At 37.0% G+C, this 16,596-nt stretch overlaps 1 protein-coding gene across 4 annotated transcripts in view; it reads left to right on the top strand.

The window, feature by feature from the left end:
* CAB39L (calcium binding protein 39 like) overlaps window positions 1-16,596 on the top strand; it is an 86,680-nt gene that overhangs the window by 61,476 nt on the left and 8,608 nt on the right. For all 4 annotated transcript variants that reach the window (XM_031466422.2, XM_010995190.3, XM_031466423.2 and 1 more), the window contains 3 exons: window positions 4,783-4,951; window positions 10,014-10,073; window positions 12,658-12,723. In XM_031466422.2, coding sequence (XP_031322282.2) covers window positions 4,783-4,951; window positions 10,014-10,073; window positions 12,658-12,723 — 295 coding nt within the window. The remainder of the gene's footprint in view (window positions 1-4,782; window positions 4,952-10,013; window positions 10,074-12,657; window positions 12,724-16,596) is intronic.

The raw sequence follows: 16,596 nt of genomic DNA, 5'->3' as shown, positions 1-16,596 counted from the left end.
CTTTAAACTCATTTCTTCACATCCTGTTTTGTAGATACCATTTATTGAGTGCTTGCTATGTGCCAGATGTTGCATTCAATGTCTTTTCTTATGTTATTTCATTTAATCCTTCTAGTGTACTGTGAGGACTATGTATTCTTACCATTTTACGGATGAGGAAATTGAAACTTAGAGTTAAGTTTATTGGTCAAGATTATACAGCTAATAAATGACAGAGCAAAGTTTTCAATCCAGATCTGATTTTAAGTCCCATCTTCTTTACCTTTAATATACCCTTAATAAGATTTGAGGACCCTCCAGATGGGAAGGAAGAGGGAAATAGAGAAGGCCCTGGCGACAGGGTATACAACAGGAAGACAATGGAACCATTGTTCCGGAATCACAACTTTACCCATTATCATTTTCTAGGTTATCTTGAAGTGCTAGAGGTTTAGCCCTTTATTAAAGGCCAGAATTTTTACTGAATTATCTCTTGTAAAATTGAAAAGTTGGGACATAACTTATTGGTACATTCATACATCAAACAGTAATGTTATTTAGGGATATGATAGTAACGTGCTGTATTGAACCTATGTCTAACCATAAAGAATGTAAGACAGATTAAAAAAAAAGAAAAAAAAAGAATGTAAGACAGAAAGAAATTGATTCTAGTCTATCAGGGAGAATCAACAAATATGAGAAACAAAACATGGTTAAAGGATTTAGAGCCCATATTTTATGAAAAGATTATTGAAAAGGACTTTCTTACCCAACAAACTTTTCTCCTAGCCCATGCAAGTGACATTCAAGGGTACTGAGGGAACTTGAGGATGAGATCACTAAACTGCTATCAGTGATCCATAAGGAACCACTGCTAGTGGAAGATATTCCAGAAGTCCAATATTAAAATAATAAATTTCTCCCACTAATCTTATTTTAAAAATTTTATTGCAAAAAGTTTCAAACATACTCAAAAGTAGAAAGTACAAAGAAATCCCATGTACCCATCACCCAGCCTTAACAACCATCGTTATTTTGCTGTGTTCATTTCATCTACTTTCCTAAAACCCCCTCTCTTTTTTTCTTTTCTTTTTTTTTTGGCTGGAGTATTTTTTTTTAATTCTTACTTTTTATTGAAGTGTAGTCAATTTACAGTGTTAGTTTCAGGTGTACGGCAAAGTGACTTAGTGATATATATATATATATATATACACACACACACACACACACACACATATACATATATATGTATTTTTTATTTATCTTTCTGTCCCCTCTTGTCCTTCTCCCTCTCCCTCTTCTTCCTAATTCCTCCTCCTCCTCACCCCCGTATCCCTGTAGTATCATTATGGACTAGCAGATTTAGTATTTTTCCATATATCTTATAGCTGCACACTTCTGGGCATATATCCAGATAAAACTACAACTTGAAAAGGTATATGCATCCCAATATTCATAGCAGCACCATTTACAATAGCCAAGACATGGAAGCAACCTAAATGTCCATTGACAGATGAATGGATAAAGAAGATGTGGTATGTGTATGTATATGTACACACACACACACACACACATATGCACGCTCAATGGAATATTACTTGGTCATAAAAAAGAAATAATGCCATTTGCAGCAACACGGATGGACCTAGAGATCATCATACTAAGTGAAGTAAGTCAAAGACAAATATATGATACTACTTATATGTGGAATTTTAAAAAGATGATACAAATGAACTTATGTACAAATCAGAAATAGACTCGCAGACATAGAAAATGAACTATGGTTACTAAAGGGGAAAGGGGTGGGGGCTAGGGGTAAATTAGGTGTTTGGGATTAACATATACACACTACTATATATAATAGATAAATAACACAGAACTACTGTATAGCACAGGGAACTATATTTAATATCTTGTAATAACCTATAATGGAAAAGAATCTGAAAAAGAATATATATCTATAATTGAATCACTTTGTTATACACCTGAAACTAACACATTATAAATCAACTATACTTCAATTAAAAATTTTAAAAGCTTAAAAAAAACTGATGCTCGATTATCCATCTGTGGCCTCTTCAAGTTGACCCAGGCCCTTTTAATATCACTACCATTAGTTTGTGAGAGTTTCCTTGCTTTCTGGTGCAAGATATAATAGTCCCATCTTGTACATTTCCTAACACAGACCTAGAATTAGCCATTTCTACCCAGGACTCTTGCTCCTTTTGGTGATAAATGTTTCTTAGAGTCTATAATCCAGATGCTAGGGATGCTCACTGACATTGGATTGTTGTCGCATCTCAGCCTTTTCAGTGGATGGAGTTAGCTCATTATTTTCAAGGTAAGCAAATGTTTCTAGATTATAAGCAAGATTTCTTGACTATATTGAGGCCAAGTGTTTGTTGAACAGCATTTTACAAAACTTTTCCTAGCGCTAGCTGACACTGTTTTGCTTCCAGCAATAAGTCATTTTCCCCCTTACATAACATAATCTGTGTTCTTAAGTTGAGATATTCTTGACACAAGATCTTTCTTCTAACCATTTTCTGTGTAATGATTATTGTAGCTCCCTGCTGTTACATTTTGACTTTCATTAAACTTGAAACAGATCTTGTATGCTGTTATTTGGATAAGCATGCACATGAAGTAGCGTGCCACACTGACACACTCCAGACTATATGATCCAAACTAAGAATAGGAAGGAAGATATAATTCAGTTCTATAAAATAGTGGTTCAACATAGATTGGATTAACCTTTATTGGCAACTGCTATTAAGTTAGTCATTATGGAGAACATAGTGATTTGTCATAGTCTTTGTCCTTGAGAATCTTATCCACAAGTAGAATAGAATAGATGATATAAATACTGATTCTTTGCCAAACCTAAGGATATTAATATTATTGGGATTTGAAACTTCAGATAGGCTTAACTTTTGGAGCATTTCTTTATATAGTAGGCAATAAACTATCAAAAGTCAGTATCTTGGAAGGTAGTCAGGTTGAAATGATGTATGTGAATTACAGATCCCTTAAAGAGTACTGAGGAAAACTAGGAATTTCTTTATATATCCCAACTTATTCCTAACTTTAAGAAGTTGTCATCTCAGAGAATAACATTTCCACTCTTGTGTACAAACTACTGGGATGGAATGATAAGTATTCTGACCCCAAGGAGTATTTTTTAAAATATTTTCTTGGTTCTCAAAAATAGTCAGTGCATCAAAGATGGTTCTAATATACTTCACCAAATGAAAAGAAAAAGAACTAATTATATACAAAAGTTCAAATAAAAACTTTTTGTAGATAGTCTCAGTTTGACAGTTGAATTAAGAAATGAGAAGATGTTGGCTAGAGACCATACAGCTTTGTCTATAAGCCGAAGTTTGTGTCTCATTAGAGTCCTCTAGTATTAAGAATTTTAGTCAGAGTTTGAAGTTTGTTAAATTCATTATATGCTTTTGTGAAAAACATTATGCTAGGCACTCTTCAGAGACTGGGGTAGGGATCGGGGGAAGGTAACAATAAATAAGACATGGATACTATATGGAGACTCTGGTAGAGGAGGAGAGGGGAAGCTAGTAGGATAAGTAAAACATATCCTCAGAAATTAAGTTGTTTGTAATGAGGTAAAGAAAGCGGATTTACAACAACCTACTGCAATGTAGTATAGAACAGATTGAGAAGAGTGCTCAAGTGGAATTACAGACAAGCTGTTGTAGAAGGATGAGGGAGGGGAGAGTGATTCTGAATGGTAGGTGATGGGAAACACTTCAAGGAGGAGGTGGCATTTGAACTAAGTATTGAAAAATGAGAGAGAATCTTGGAAGTGGAAACTTAAGGAGAAGGGCATTCTAGGTTGAGAGAATGACATAACCCCAAGGAATTAAGGGATGTGATGGAAGATGAAATTGAGAAGTTTAAAGCAAAATAAGTCCATAAATATTTTACTAATAAGTCTGGATTTTAATTGCCTGTCTCTTAAGTTCTTTCTCTTGGTCAACAGTCTTCATTTTCTATTTTCTTAAGTACCCTGTCATTAAACGGCAGTGTTTTCTCCACCACATTTCAGGAAACATACCCCTCTTTATAGCATCTTTAATAAAACCCACCTTATAACTCTTCCATGTGTACCAATAGGCTGATTTTCAAATTCTTCTAAGAAAAATTGCAAGCACTATAAATTGGTATTTTTAAAGTATTCTGCAAAGAATCATGCCCATCTGAACGTATTAGCATTTAATGTTAATATGAATTTTTCAGGGAATATTCGGATGATAACAAAAATGAATAAATATCACCCTAGTTTAATGAATTCTCTTAAATACCTTTGGCTTACAGAGCTGCTGGTTCTTTCCTTGCAGCCTTTGCACAGTTAGTCTCTTTGCCTGGAGCATCTTGCTCCTTCCCTGACCACTCAGTCTAAAGTAAAGCAAATCAAGTAGTCACACACTATAGGGTGCCCATTTTAGTGTCTTCAGTTTCATAGCACTGAAATACATGAAATTATCTTCTCATTGTTCATAGTCCGTCTCCTCCCCTTCCAGATGCATTCTTACTAAAATGTGAACGCTAGGAAAGGCAGTGACCTTGTCTGCTTACTGCTGTATCCCCAGCGTCTGGAGTAGTGCCAGGCACATTGTAAATATTCCCTGGGTATTGAATGAGTGGTGTTTGAATGAACTGTGACAAATGGTATCTGAGTTTTTATTAACAGCAGTATTGAAATGGTTCTTTTGATTCCATTAATATCATTTTGTTAATAGGATAACATAATTCTCTATTTCTGTCTCGTTTCTGCTTTAGATATGAAGCCCCACAGATTGCCTTACGTTGTGGGATTATGCTGAGAGAATGTATTCGACATGAACCACTTGCCAAAATCATCCTCTTTTCTAATCAGTTCAGAGATTTCTTTAAGTATGTGGAGTTGTCAACGTTTGATATTGCTTCAGATGCCTTTGCTACTTTTAAGGTAATTTTTTTTCTTAATCAGCTGGGTCATTTAGTTTCAGCATTTAGTCATTTGGCCTCTGAAGAGGCAGTTTAATTTTAAAAACCAGAAAATTATATTCCTTAGGCCTGAGCATAGCCAACTGTGTACAATGTGGATCATAGGAGGACTCAGTAAATAGAACGCAGTCTGTTAGACCCATTTTCACATTACAAAAAAAGCAACTCAGAATGCTTGTCATAAGTTCATATGAAGTGAATTCCAATATATAAGTGAAAGAGGAATTTGCAGTACTCTGTGTATAGTGTGCTTTCATTTATGCTAAAAGCAAAGGGTGTAAGCTGCCACTTAAAGTGTACATGCACGGAATCCTCTGGAAGGGTATCTGGGAAACAGTAACAGTGGTTACTCCAAGGAAAGGCCCTGGGAAGGGAGATGGACAGCTACATCTTTGGGTATGAAGGAATCACATTATTTTATCAGTGTAATTTTAAATTCCCATATGGTGAAACAAAATACTAATATATAATCACCTATATTTTTATAAGCTTATTACCTACTGTGTTATATAGGAAATAAATTTAATCTAACTTAATTTTTATTAAAAATTTTAAAACTATTAAAATACATATACCACAGAATTTATGATGGTTAATTTTTTATGTGCAGTTCAGTAGTGTTAAGTATATTCATATTGTTGTGCAACCAATCTGGAGAATTTTTTTATCTTGCAAAACTGAAACTGTTATCTTTATACTTATTAAACAACAACTCCATTTCCCAAGCCCTCCAGCCCCTGGCAACCACCGTTCTACTTTCTGTTTCTGAGTCTGACCATCCAAAAGAAGATCAAAAAGCATATTAGAAATAGTGTAGCTAATTTGCAAACTGAAATGCTAGAACTTGTACATCCAGTAAATCATGACGCATTCAAAATTTCTATTTTAGAAAACCATGTACTTATTCGTATGCTTCTGCTATTATTTAATTTATTTTGAAATCAGTATCAGTGTCTATAGCATGTTCATTTTTCAATAATGGCAAATCTTTATCCTGCAAGGGCAGATCAAAGTGTTAGAAACAGCAAAAAGCTATTTGACATCCCAGTTAGTGGATAAAGTGAGTGATGAAGAAAGTTAGAACTGTTTTGGGTTTTGGTGATAATAATTACAATGATAATAAAAATAAATTTCAAAATGACTAAAACAGAGTGATTTTCTTTAGTGTCTCCAAATTAACCCTGGCGGCCATTTTAGAAGAGGAATTCCAACAATACTCTAAGCTGATGTTGTAATAGCATCATTGAAAAAAATAGGTTTTCAAGTTAATTATAAAACAGACAAGACTCATTTAAATGTATATATGCAAATTCATTTCTTTAAAGGCATTTTAGCAATTTATTTGTTCTAGTTACATAATTCCAAATTTACTTAATTCTTTCTTTCAGGATATAAATATAAATTTTTACTTAATTATAATCCATGTGTGACATTTTATTTTTATACATTATTTTAAATACATATTCAACAACATTGACATAGTTCATATACTAATATTAAAGTATACTTTATGTGCATGGTTTGAAAGTTGCCTCTGACCTAGATGATAAATAGTCCTTTGTAACAGCTCTCCAGCAGTGGAGAAAGGTGAAAGCAGTTGTTTTTTGTGCCCAAAGCTACATATTATATGTAGACAAGGAATTTACTGGTCCTGTTCTGAGAAGGTTCCTTAAATCTATTAAAAGGTATGTTAGATCACATGGTGGCAGAATAACGGTTGTACAGTGGCTACAGATGAGCCCCCCCAAGAGTAAATCTAGAACACATGTAGGAGGGGCGTTGGTGCATCAAATAAGAAGAATGACATTTAACACTGAGGATGGTACCATTTCTTTCTGGCAAATATCTTTCCCTAAACAACTAAGGAGATGTTTTCTATTAATAGATACTGTGTCCCATTTTTCCCCCTTTTCTATCAGATGACTCTGCTGTCATGGAAACTAATTCCTTTTTTAAAAAGCTGTAAATAAGACTTCACAAATAACTGTAAACATAGAACAACTCTAATGGAGGGGAGAAGCAAATGCAAATAAGTATTTTTGAAAATTTCCCCAAAGATTTTTTTCAGCATTTAATAGGATTAACTATACTTGATGATAATGTCTCTCATGTTTGGCCCAATTCAATTTTCAGCACAATATTGAATCACAAAAATAATAATGTTTTGATTTGTATTTGAGCGTATTTTCCATTGAACTTAAGTCCTTGAAAATCTAAATAACCATAAAAAGTTTCTTAGTAAGCTGATATTGAAAATGCCAGTTTTCTATATTTTACCAAAATGCTGTGATTAATGTAATGACCATAAGTCACTGTTTTGTTTTGTTTTGTTTTGTTTTTAAGTAGCTGGTTTCAAGGAGATTTGTTTGTTTGGTTGGTTTTATTTCAGTTTTGGCTTTTGTTTTTAACCTCTTAGACTTAACCTTTTTGTTTTGAGCTGCATGTTGACTGTTGCCCAGTTTAATCATTAATATTTTAACATTGTTGGTTTTTTTGTCATGGTATTGTATACAAATTGTCCTTTCCCTAAAAGGATTCCTTACAAGCACAGTCTCTTTCCTCCCTCCAAGAATTGACATAAGAAGTGGTTTGAATTTCATCTCTCTCTGCACCTGATTAGCTGTATGTCCTTGAGCAAGTTGGTTAACATTTGAGTTTCATTTTCTTCACCTATGAGGTGAGGAAAATCATCCCCATTTTTGAAGAGTTGTGAAGATTAGAAATAACATATGTAAGGTGCTCCATACACTGTCCAGCACGTGGTAAACCCTCAGCAAACGCAGCTGCTGCTGGCTGATGGAGTGGCATGTCCCTGCCACTGAGTGTGTCTCTGTCACTTTATACCCCGAGTTCTCCCAAGCTGTGTAGAATTCACTAGAATATCAATATCAGGTTTTTTTGGTATAATACTTAGACTGTTAGAACCTAGTCCTGTCAAAACAGAATTGTTAGGAGGTGGGATGAAAGAGTACACTATTTCAAATGATTTTTTAAATTTTTTAAATGCTTTAAAATTTGAATGTTATTTTTCTTTGCAATTTTCTGCTTTTTCTTTTTTAGGTGGGATCCTAGTTTTTCCCCACTCAGTTATTTGATCTATAATAATGCAACAACTGTATTTGTCTATGTATTGTGTGTATATATGCATGCATGTTATATGTGTGTATATATATATATATATGCATAGTCCCTCCAGTTTTGTGCATACATTTATTTTGTATTTAAATTTGAGGGTATATCTATGTGTATGTAATGTATACACACTCAAGTGTAAGAGTGTGTGCACAAATCACTTATTGGCTGTATCATCATACACATGTGCTGGAGGAATTCTACCCTACCATGCTGTATTTTCTATTACTGGATTTTAGTTATTTTTCCCCTTAGAATTGGAAGGAGCTGCTACTAGCAGAACTCCCTCCTTATTCCTCTTTCTTTGCTGTACCACTAATGTACAGTGCAAGGAAAGTCTTTCCAGGAAGCACTCATCTGCAACGTGCTCTTTCCATTGCTGCCATCGCTGCAGGTGCAGGGCCTGAGGCCATGGGAGGCTGCAGTCCTCGCACTCAAGGCTGACGACTGTCCTAAGAGTGCAGAACTCCACGGGCGCAGCAATCCAGTGTCTGCCGCAGCCCATGGAGAGAGCCTCTTTCTAACCTGGGTCAGCTCAGAAAATCACTGATACTGCTCAGGAGATTGGGGAAGAGAATATCTGAAAACTAGGCATCTTAAATATCCACTTAAAAAAGATTAGGGACCTCCAAGGATGCTGTGGAACTACCTTACTCTCTCAGGGATCCCCTGATATAGGAACTAGTTTGAATTTTGACCTAGGACAGACCAAAAATGAATTCATTAGAGGGTTTTTCTGTTTTAAAATTCCAGTTCCAGGACAGTACTTGATGTTCTACTAGGAAAAAAAGTACCATGTTTCCATTGAGAGACTCACTGGTCAATCAAGTTGTGATAATAAGTAATAGGAAATGAAATGAATAGCCAGTCTCATTATTTGTGAACTTGAAAATTGCAGTGCAAAATGCTTTAAATATTTAAATTTTTATTGAAAGGGAAGTAAGTGGATTTTACCATTGCTGCCTTCTTTTTCTCTGTGAGGTAATGTTCTGTATCTTCTATATATGCATTTAGGAAGGTTTAATTAAATATGTATTAAAGTATAAGAATTTATTTTGGAAAACTTTAACATTCTTGTTAGGTTTTTAATTAAATTCTGCATGGTACCTGGAACAGGGTATTTAGCCTTTAAGCATATAAAAAGGATTAGCTGAGGCTTGTTTTCTTTCAACGTCAAGGTGAATTAAGGATATAATTGAGTTGTGAGTTGAGAGGCAAATGTTCCTTTATGCTTGTTTTGTTCAGTTTTCTGAGAGTTATGTCTGTAATTAGATCAGGCTACTTGTATTCAACTTTGAAAGGGCACATTGTGCTACTTAGTAACTGCACGACACTTCATAGCCCATTAACCCAAGAGCAGGACAGTGCTGAGATGGCAGTTTAATGTCATTCTTGTGCTTCCCAGCATCCTAGGCACATCTCTTTTAAAAGCGATTAAGGAAAAAAACTAAAGGTTAATCATTGGAAATCTGTTAACTTGTGAGATATGGTTTTAGACCATTCCTTTTTAAAAAGTGGTTATTAATGACATTTTTAAAGCAGCATCATAAACTTTATTTGAATATTTATTATCTCATATACACAATACAGAATTATGGCTTGAAGAAATATACTATAAACTTGTCTCTTAGGTGACATTTGTTTCACTAGTTAAATTATTTCTATAATATAATGATATGAATTTAAAGCACTCGGTTGTTTTAACATGAAACAAATTGTTATTTTACATGTTAAACTAAAAATGGAAATAATTTTGTGATGTAAATGCAAATATTCTTTTGAAATGTTCATGTTTCAAATTAATGAACTTATAAAATCTCAGAAGGAAAAGAAAGATTTGTAAAGTGTATTAACTATAGTAAAGTTTTTTCACTTGACTGTTCTTCTTCTAGGATTTACTAACCAGACATAAAGTTTTGGTAGCAGACTTCTTAGAACAAAATTATGACACTGTGAGTACAAGTCATTTTTAAGTCTTCATCTCATTCTTTCTTGCTTCCTCTCCCTCCCTCTTAGATCTATGAGCACTTAATCCTATTTATGAAACACAATTGAAACCAACCATAGGCTCAGTTTTTTTATTACCTGGAAACCAGGTCATCAGGAAACTTTAAGGAAGACAGAGGATGGCAGGAGATGAAGGCTTTCTTGTTTTCACATCTCTTCCTGCTATTGTGCTCTGGTGCTCCAGGAAGCAACTAGCACCTGCTCACTCCGATCCTGACTTAAGAGCATCCATGTTGCCCTTGAGAGGCCATAGGTAACCCCAAATGGAAGCTCACCCCACCCTTACTAAAGTGAATTATTTTACGTGGTCACTAAGTAGTTTTATTTACTAATAGGAATATCAAAATACATATCTGTCTTCCAGCTCCCTTCTCTAAGGGTGAATCCAACTCATCCTTTTGATACTCAGCCATAACTGTTACTGAACCAAACGTGGGTCCACTCGCCCAACATGCAGCAAAGCCAATCTGCTGACACCGATTGTGGTGAAGGAAACTTCAGTTTATTGCAGGGCTCAGCAAGGAGTGTGGGGCAGCTAATGCTCAAAAGGCCCGAATCCCCAGTGGTTTTCAGGGAAGGATTTTTAAAGGCGACATTAAAGATAAGGGTTGTGGGGGTGCCTGATCAGCTTGTGGACTTCTGATTGGTTGGTGGATGTGACAGGGTGGTATTTCAGGGGTTAACATCATCAACCTTTTGGTTCCAGCCAGTATGCGGTCTGTGTGCTTATGCTTGTCAGTGTGCAGTTAACTCCTCCCACCTGGTGGGGGTTTTAGTGTCTGCAGAACAACTCAAGGGTATGGCTCAGGATGTTACCTCTAGACCTTCAGGAGGAACTAAGGGTCCTTGATGTTGTTTTATGGTTAAACTATTACTTTGTCTTGCTTGACTGTTTTCCTTTGCTTCTGCTTTTTCTCACTTCTCTGATTAAATTTGCTCCTTGGAACTTGGGGGGAGCCTAAGAAGCTAAAGCTTTTCTACAAACAAGAGGTGGGGGACTCGGGGGGGTGTGTCCCTGGGAAGGCCCCTCAGGGTCCTGCTGGGATTCACAGTGTGACTCTTCTGGGAAGCTTTCCCTAGTCCCCCACCCCTGAACACACACGCATACATGCACACACGCACACACGCACAACACACACACTAACTCACTCTTTCTCTCTCTTTCTCTCTCCCCCCTCCGTCGCTCTCTTCTCTCCCACACATTTTTCACATTGTAATATTATCTTCCTGACTGGTTCTTAAGCTCCTTAAGGGGAAGGAACCTTATCTAACACAGGGGTTCAGAATACAGTACAGACTTTAGTGTCTACTTTCTTTGCTTCAGGGTCCTGCCCTGCCTCCTACCAATTATGTGACCCTGGACAAGTTACTGCACTTACCGAAAAATGACGATATTAATAATACCAACTTCATAGGGTTGTTGTAGGAATTTGACAAGATTTAAAGTTTTTAGGATAGTACCATGGCAAGCACTCAGTATTAATTTTTATCATTATTACTTGTATCCCTACTTAATTCAGTGCCACACATTTGGTGGTGTTCAAAGAACACTGAATGAACAGATCCATCCAAGAGCTGCTGTGCTTTTGCTAAATGTATAAAGTAGAAACATAAAGTAGAAACAGCATAAAGCAGAAAACAGCACAAACCTAGAAGCAAAACTTTGTAACGTTTGTTCCAGTATTAGTGTAGCTGCTCTAGACCAGTGCTGTCCAGTTGAAATACAATGCAAGCCACTACATACTTCAACATTTTCTAGTTAGCCACACACAAAGATAAAAGGAAACAGATGACTCTGGGAAGACAGGGCATACCCTGCCTAGCAGTATCCTGTGTCTTCACACATCCAAATCACAGAAATTAAACTGTGGCTTTTTTATTCATAAATTGTTTGCGGATCTTCTTTTGATTTGAGATTAAGAATTATCAATATAATTGTAAAATCAAGTGATTTTCATATCCTAAAGTTATCAAGAAAATACCCATGAGATCAACTGAATACCTTGATCAAAGTATAGAACATGAAGGGAGAAAAATGTATTGCCTGAGGTATCCAAAAGCTTCAAGACTAAAAGAAAATCACATATTTTTGAATTTAGGAAATGAACTGTTATTATAGTTTGGTTATTCAGTAACTATTGATGCTGGATGGATCGATAAAGACTCATTAGATGCTATATTTATAATAAATGAAAATAAAGAAGGCTAAGATAGCTTATGACAAAACCTGCAGTAGAAACTTATGGCCTTTTCTATAGAAGGAGTGAGATAAATGTGTTGTGCAAATTGCATTCAAGGATAATCAGCAGCAGTTGGAGAGACCGTAACCTCACTGTCTTTAGCCCTTGTTTACCTGAATGTGTCTTGTGCCTGTAGCCCCTTTGTGTGTGTGTGGTGGCTTCACGGATGCTGGGCCCCCGTCGCTGACCTGATCGTCAGCCCCGAGAACTCTGAAGCAAGCGCGCAAGCTCCTAGAGCAGTGAAATCACTGCTGGGTTTACACGCTAATACTTACTTTCTTTTCATTAGATTTTTGAAGACTATGAGAAGTTGCTTCAGTCTGAGAATTATGTGACTAAGAGACAATCATTAAAGGTAATATCAAATTTCTTTTAGAGTTTCCAGACGTTGATATCTTGTTGGTAAATGATTGGTGTATAGTGGACAATATAGAAAAATTACTCTTTTTTTTTTATAATTTGAGAAGTAGGTTTTATGTTATGACTGTACTTTGTAGCAAAACAATGTAAGTGCCCTGCCTCAAACAATTTTTGGAAGTAACAACATAAATAATAAGAACAGGAGAAGTACAGGATGGGCGGGGGGCGTGTGTGTATGTAACTGGACGGCATTTGCAACCTGAGCTTCTAACGCCTGTGGAAACGCCACTCCTCCTCATCAGACAGGGACAGGGCAGAGCAGGGCCACGTCCGTCTGTGAGTGGCCTTCCCTTCCTCAACGAAAAGATGCCTGGAAGCAGCCATTTGGCCAAGAGCAGGTGGGACCGTATCCTGTTCCCTTGTTAATACTTGTAAAATGGTTAGAGCAGAGCCTAGCACGTGGTAAGACCTAGATATGTTTGCTAAATAAAACTGAAGTAGATTTCATTAATAACTATGCCTCATCACTGTTCCCAGGGCTCAGTCTGTGGAAGGTGTTTATCTATTCTAATAAATACCTGGGACTAGAGTATGCGTGAGACTTTTTCCTACCAGGATGTGTTTGCATTTAAAAATAGAAGCCTGTTAATCTAGCGGATGTATGATTAGCACAACATGGACTACAGATTTGGTGGGTGGCAGAGGCGAGTGAGGACTCACCGCTGTGTGCTGCTGCCTGGCCCTCCGCTGTCCACCCTCTCTCCTCTTCACCTGGTTCTCCACCTGGAGACCTCAGCGCCATCACCAGGGGCAAAGGGCATGTGACTGTACAGTATCTGGTATAGAAATTCTCCTTTGAACGCTCCCTTTTCAAACTGATTGTTTCCTGCTTATTTACAGATCCCCCAGCCCCCACATAAGGCCTCTTTCTTGTTCTTTATTAATCCAGCCAGACCCACCACACGGGCTGCTATTCCTACCGGAATCCTTTACAGTTGACTGTCACAAATACTCGATTTTCAATATGGTAAAACTGAGCACTGGTTGGACAGTGAAAACACCAGTAAAAGACACACCAAGCTTATTAAGAATGCAGTAAGTGTTAAAGTTGTTACTGAAGAGTTGGCCTTTTAAATGCTAGGTTATAGGCAGAGAGATTGCTAAGATGGTCTTGTATCATTCTGTTCAAGGAAAGAGCTCCTTAAATATCGTTTGCTCTCTTCTTCAATAGAAAAGCATTGCTTTGGAGAGCTCTGCTGTGCGCTGTTGGGTTTTCAGTTTGGGAATTAGATCCGTGGTAGCAGAATATTCTTTTTTGACATAACCATGTTTAAATCTCTGGATTTTGTGACATTTTGCACATAGGTGTTTCATAATTATAGAAAACAAGAGGTTAGATTTATTGTAACAGTGTATTTACTTACAGTACTCTGTTAAGTAATAGACTTTCTGTAAACTAGGCTGTTTTTCTGATTCCAAAGTAGTTGCTACCTGTTGCCTTTTGTTAATCTTATTCTAAATTTTTCTGAACTATCTTGGGGTGCTTAGACTTCTGGTGTCAATAAAAAATAATTAACAGAGAAATTCCTTTTCCTTCATGTGACACAGCTTAGGAATTTATTTCTTATCTTCCTCAGAGGCCTGGCATTTAATTACTAGCGACAAAGATTATAATTCAAAAGAAGCTTGGTGGAATTTTTGGTTTTGGGAGGGCTCTGGTCAACTTCATTAAGACACAAAGGTTTTTTTTTAAAAAGTCTTATTATTTCTACTTGCTATGCATGGTTTTAGTGTATACTATGAGGCCTATAAAATGAAATTTAAAGAAGTAAAAATATGATTTTTTTCATTTACTTATTAGTACAGTATTACTATGTTTTGTATTATTATGAAATGCAGCATTTTGTCACTGTCAGCACTAATTAATAGATTAACATTTAATGGCTAAAAGAGTCATTGTAGTTGGCCAAATAATTTAACACAATCGTTTCAGAAAACTAGTGAAATTACACTAGCAGAGGATAGACTGGATAGAATTTATATGTAGGCATGCCCATGTAATAAACACTGAAGTGACAATCTGAATTTAACTCATAAGTGTCACTTCAACAATGTTTATTGAATGTGTTTGTATGTACAAATTTTAAAGGTAAATTTTTTGATGAAATTTGTCTGTTACCCAAAGACCTTTTGATGTGTATATGATATATATTTTAAATAAATATTTACATAGAATCTCTATATAGGAGCCACATATATGTGTGTGTGTGTGTGTGTGTGTGTGTATATGTGTGTGTGTGTGTATATGTGTGTGTGTGTGTATCTTAAGAAGCTTTTTTGTCATCTTTACAAACCAGAATTTTTTTTTGAGCATCTAAGAGCCATTCCCCTAGAATGTAAACATCTGGGAAGCGAGCACTCCCACTTCTCTGTCCAGGAGAATTTAACCTTGGTGCTTCTCTCTAGGCTATGACCCCTTGCTTGTCAGACTGATAAAAGAAGTTTTATTATTCTCTTCATTAGCTGGGTAAAAGCAATTAGCGAAAACAAATGGCTGCCTCGATGGCCAGGTGAGTTTAGGGTGAACCATGAAAGGGTGCACAGCAGATGGCATTGACAGGTTATCTTTCATCGTGAGAGTATGTCTGGGTGCTGGATTGAAGCTGCTTGGCTGTACAAATAAGTTGTAATTTTATCTGTCTCTGTAGCGCCTTTTTCATAGATTGCCTACAGCATTGTGTTCTGGATATGCCGTTCAGTAATGAAACCACTTTCTTTCTTTTCTACACCTTGTGGAGAGGATTCTGTGTTGGTGGGACTGTATTTCCCCAACAATATTCACATACATCACACAGTTAGGCTGTGAAGGGAACAGACACGAGCAGGATTTGACACGTGCCCTCATGGTGCTTACATTCTAGGTAAGCTCACAAGTAACCGTACCACAGGGCAGAGTGAGTACAACTAGGGACAGACAAAGAGCACAGGGGCAAGAGAGGAGACTCAGCTCAGCCCACAGAAACAGAAGGTAGGACGGTGGAGCAAGGGAAAGAAAGGAGCTAAGGAAGATTTCAGCTCTGCTCTGGGGACTAGCAGGTCACGACTCACTAACAAGGGGGCAAGGGAACTGGTTGCAGGGATGTTGAGTGTGACAGGCCAGCTGCGTGTTCAGCCGGGGCTGCCTGGGGGACTTAGAACCACGGGTATGGCGTGTAGGGAAGAAACTGAGATGGAAATGTAGACTGGGAAGCATCTTCCTGGATGCTGTAGTTGAAGCCACAGGCATGGTTGAGACTATTGGGAGATAAAAGATAAGAGGCTGAAGTGTACAACCCCTGCGCGTGTCGTGCAGAAGGGGAAGGCGAGTCAGTCACAGGCAGCAAAGGAACGTGCTGCAAGAGGTTAAGAAACAAGAAGAATGCAGTGGCCCTGAAACCAAGAACACAGGAAGTCTCCAGCAGCTTACTCAGGTAGCTTTAGACGCTGAGGAGAGAGTAAGAAAGGTGAAGACTAACAATTACACGATTGCTGTTCCATGTGTATGAGACGAACTGGTGACCGACTAACATACATCACTGGTCATCATTTTTTTACGTTTAGCGAGCATTATTTTTGTGCACTAAAATAACTTTAAAGTGTGTACCTCTTCTTTGTTAAATAGATAAAAGAGGCATCACAGGCAAGTAGGTTGTTTACTGGCAGCCAGACACACACACACTCACAAACACGCCTCTACATACTCAGCTCTGGAGTTGTGTTGCTGGAGTCTGTCGTGGTAGACAGCTGGCCCTCAGTTTCATGTGTGCTTTCTCCTCCCTTCCAGGAGTTCTGTAACCATCTGTACAATGTATTATTATCCCAAGGCACC

The sequence above is a fragment of the Camelus dromedarius genome, chromosome 13 (genome assembly GCF_036321535.1).
Source record: "Camelus dromedarius isolate mCamDro1 chromosome 13, mCamDro1.pat, whole genome shotgun sequence".
Taxonomy (NCBI): Eukaryota; Metazoa; Chordata; class Mammalia; order Artiodactyla; family Camelidae; genus Camelus; species Camelus dromedarius.
Note: the sequence above shows the minus strand (reverse complement) of the source record. Positions and strands in the feature narration are given on the sequence as shown.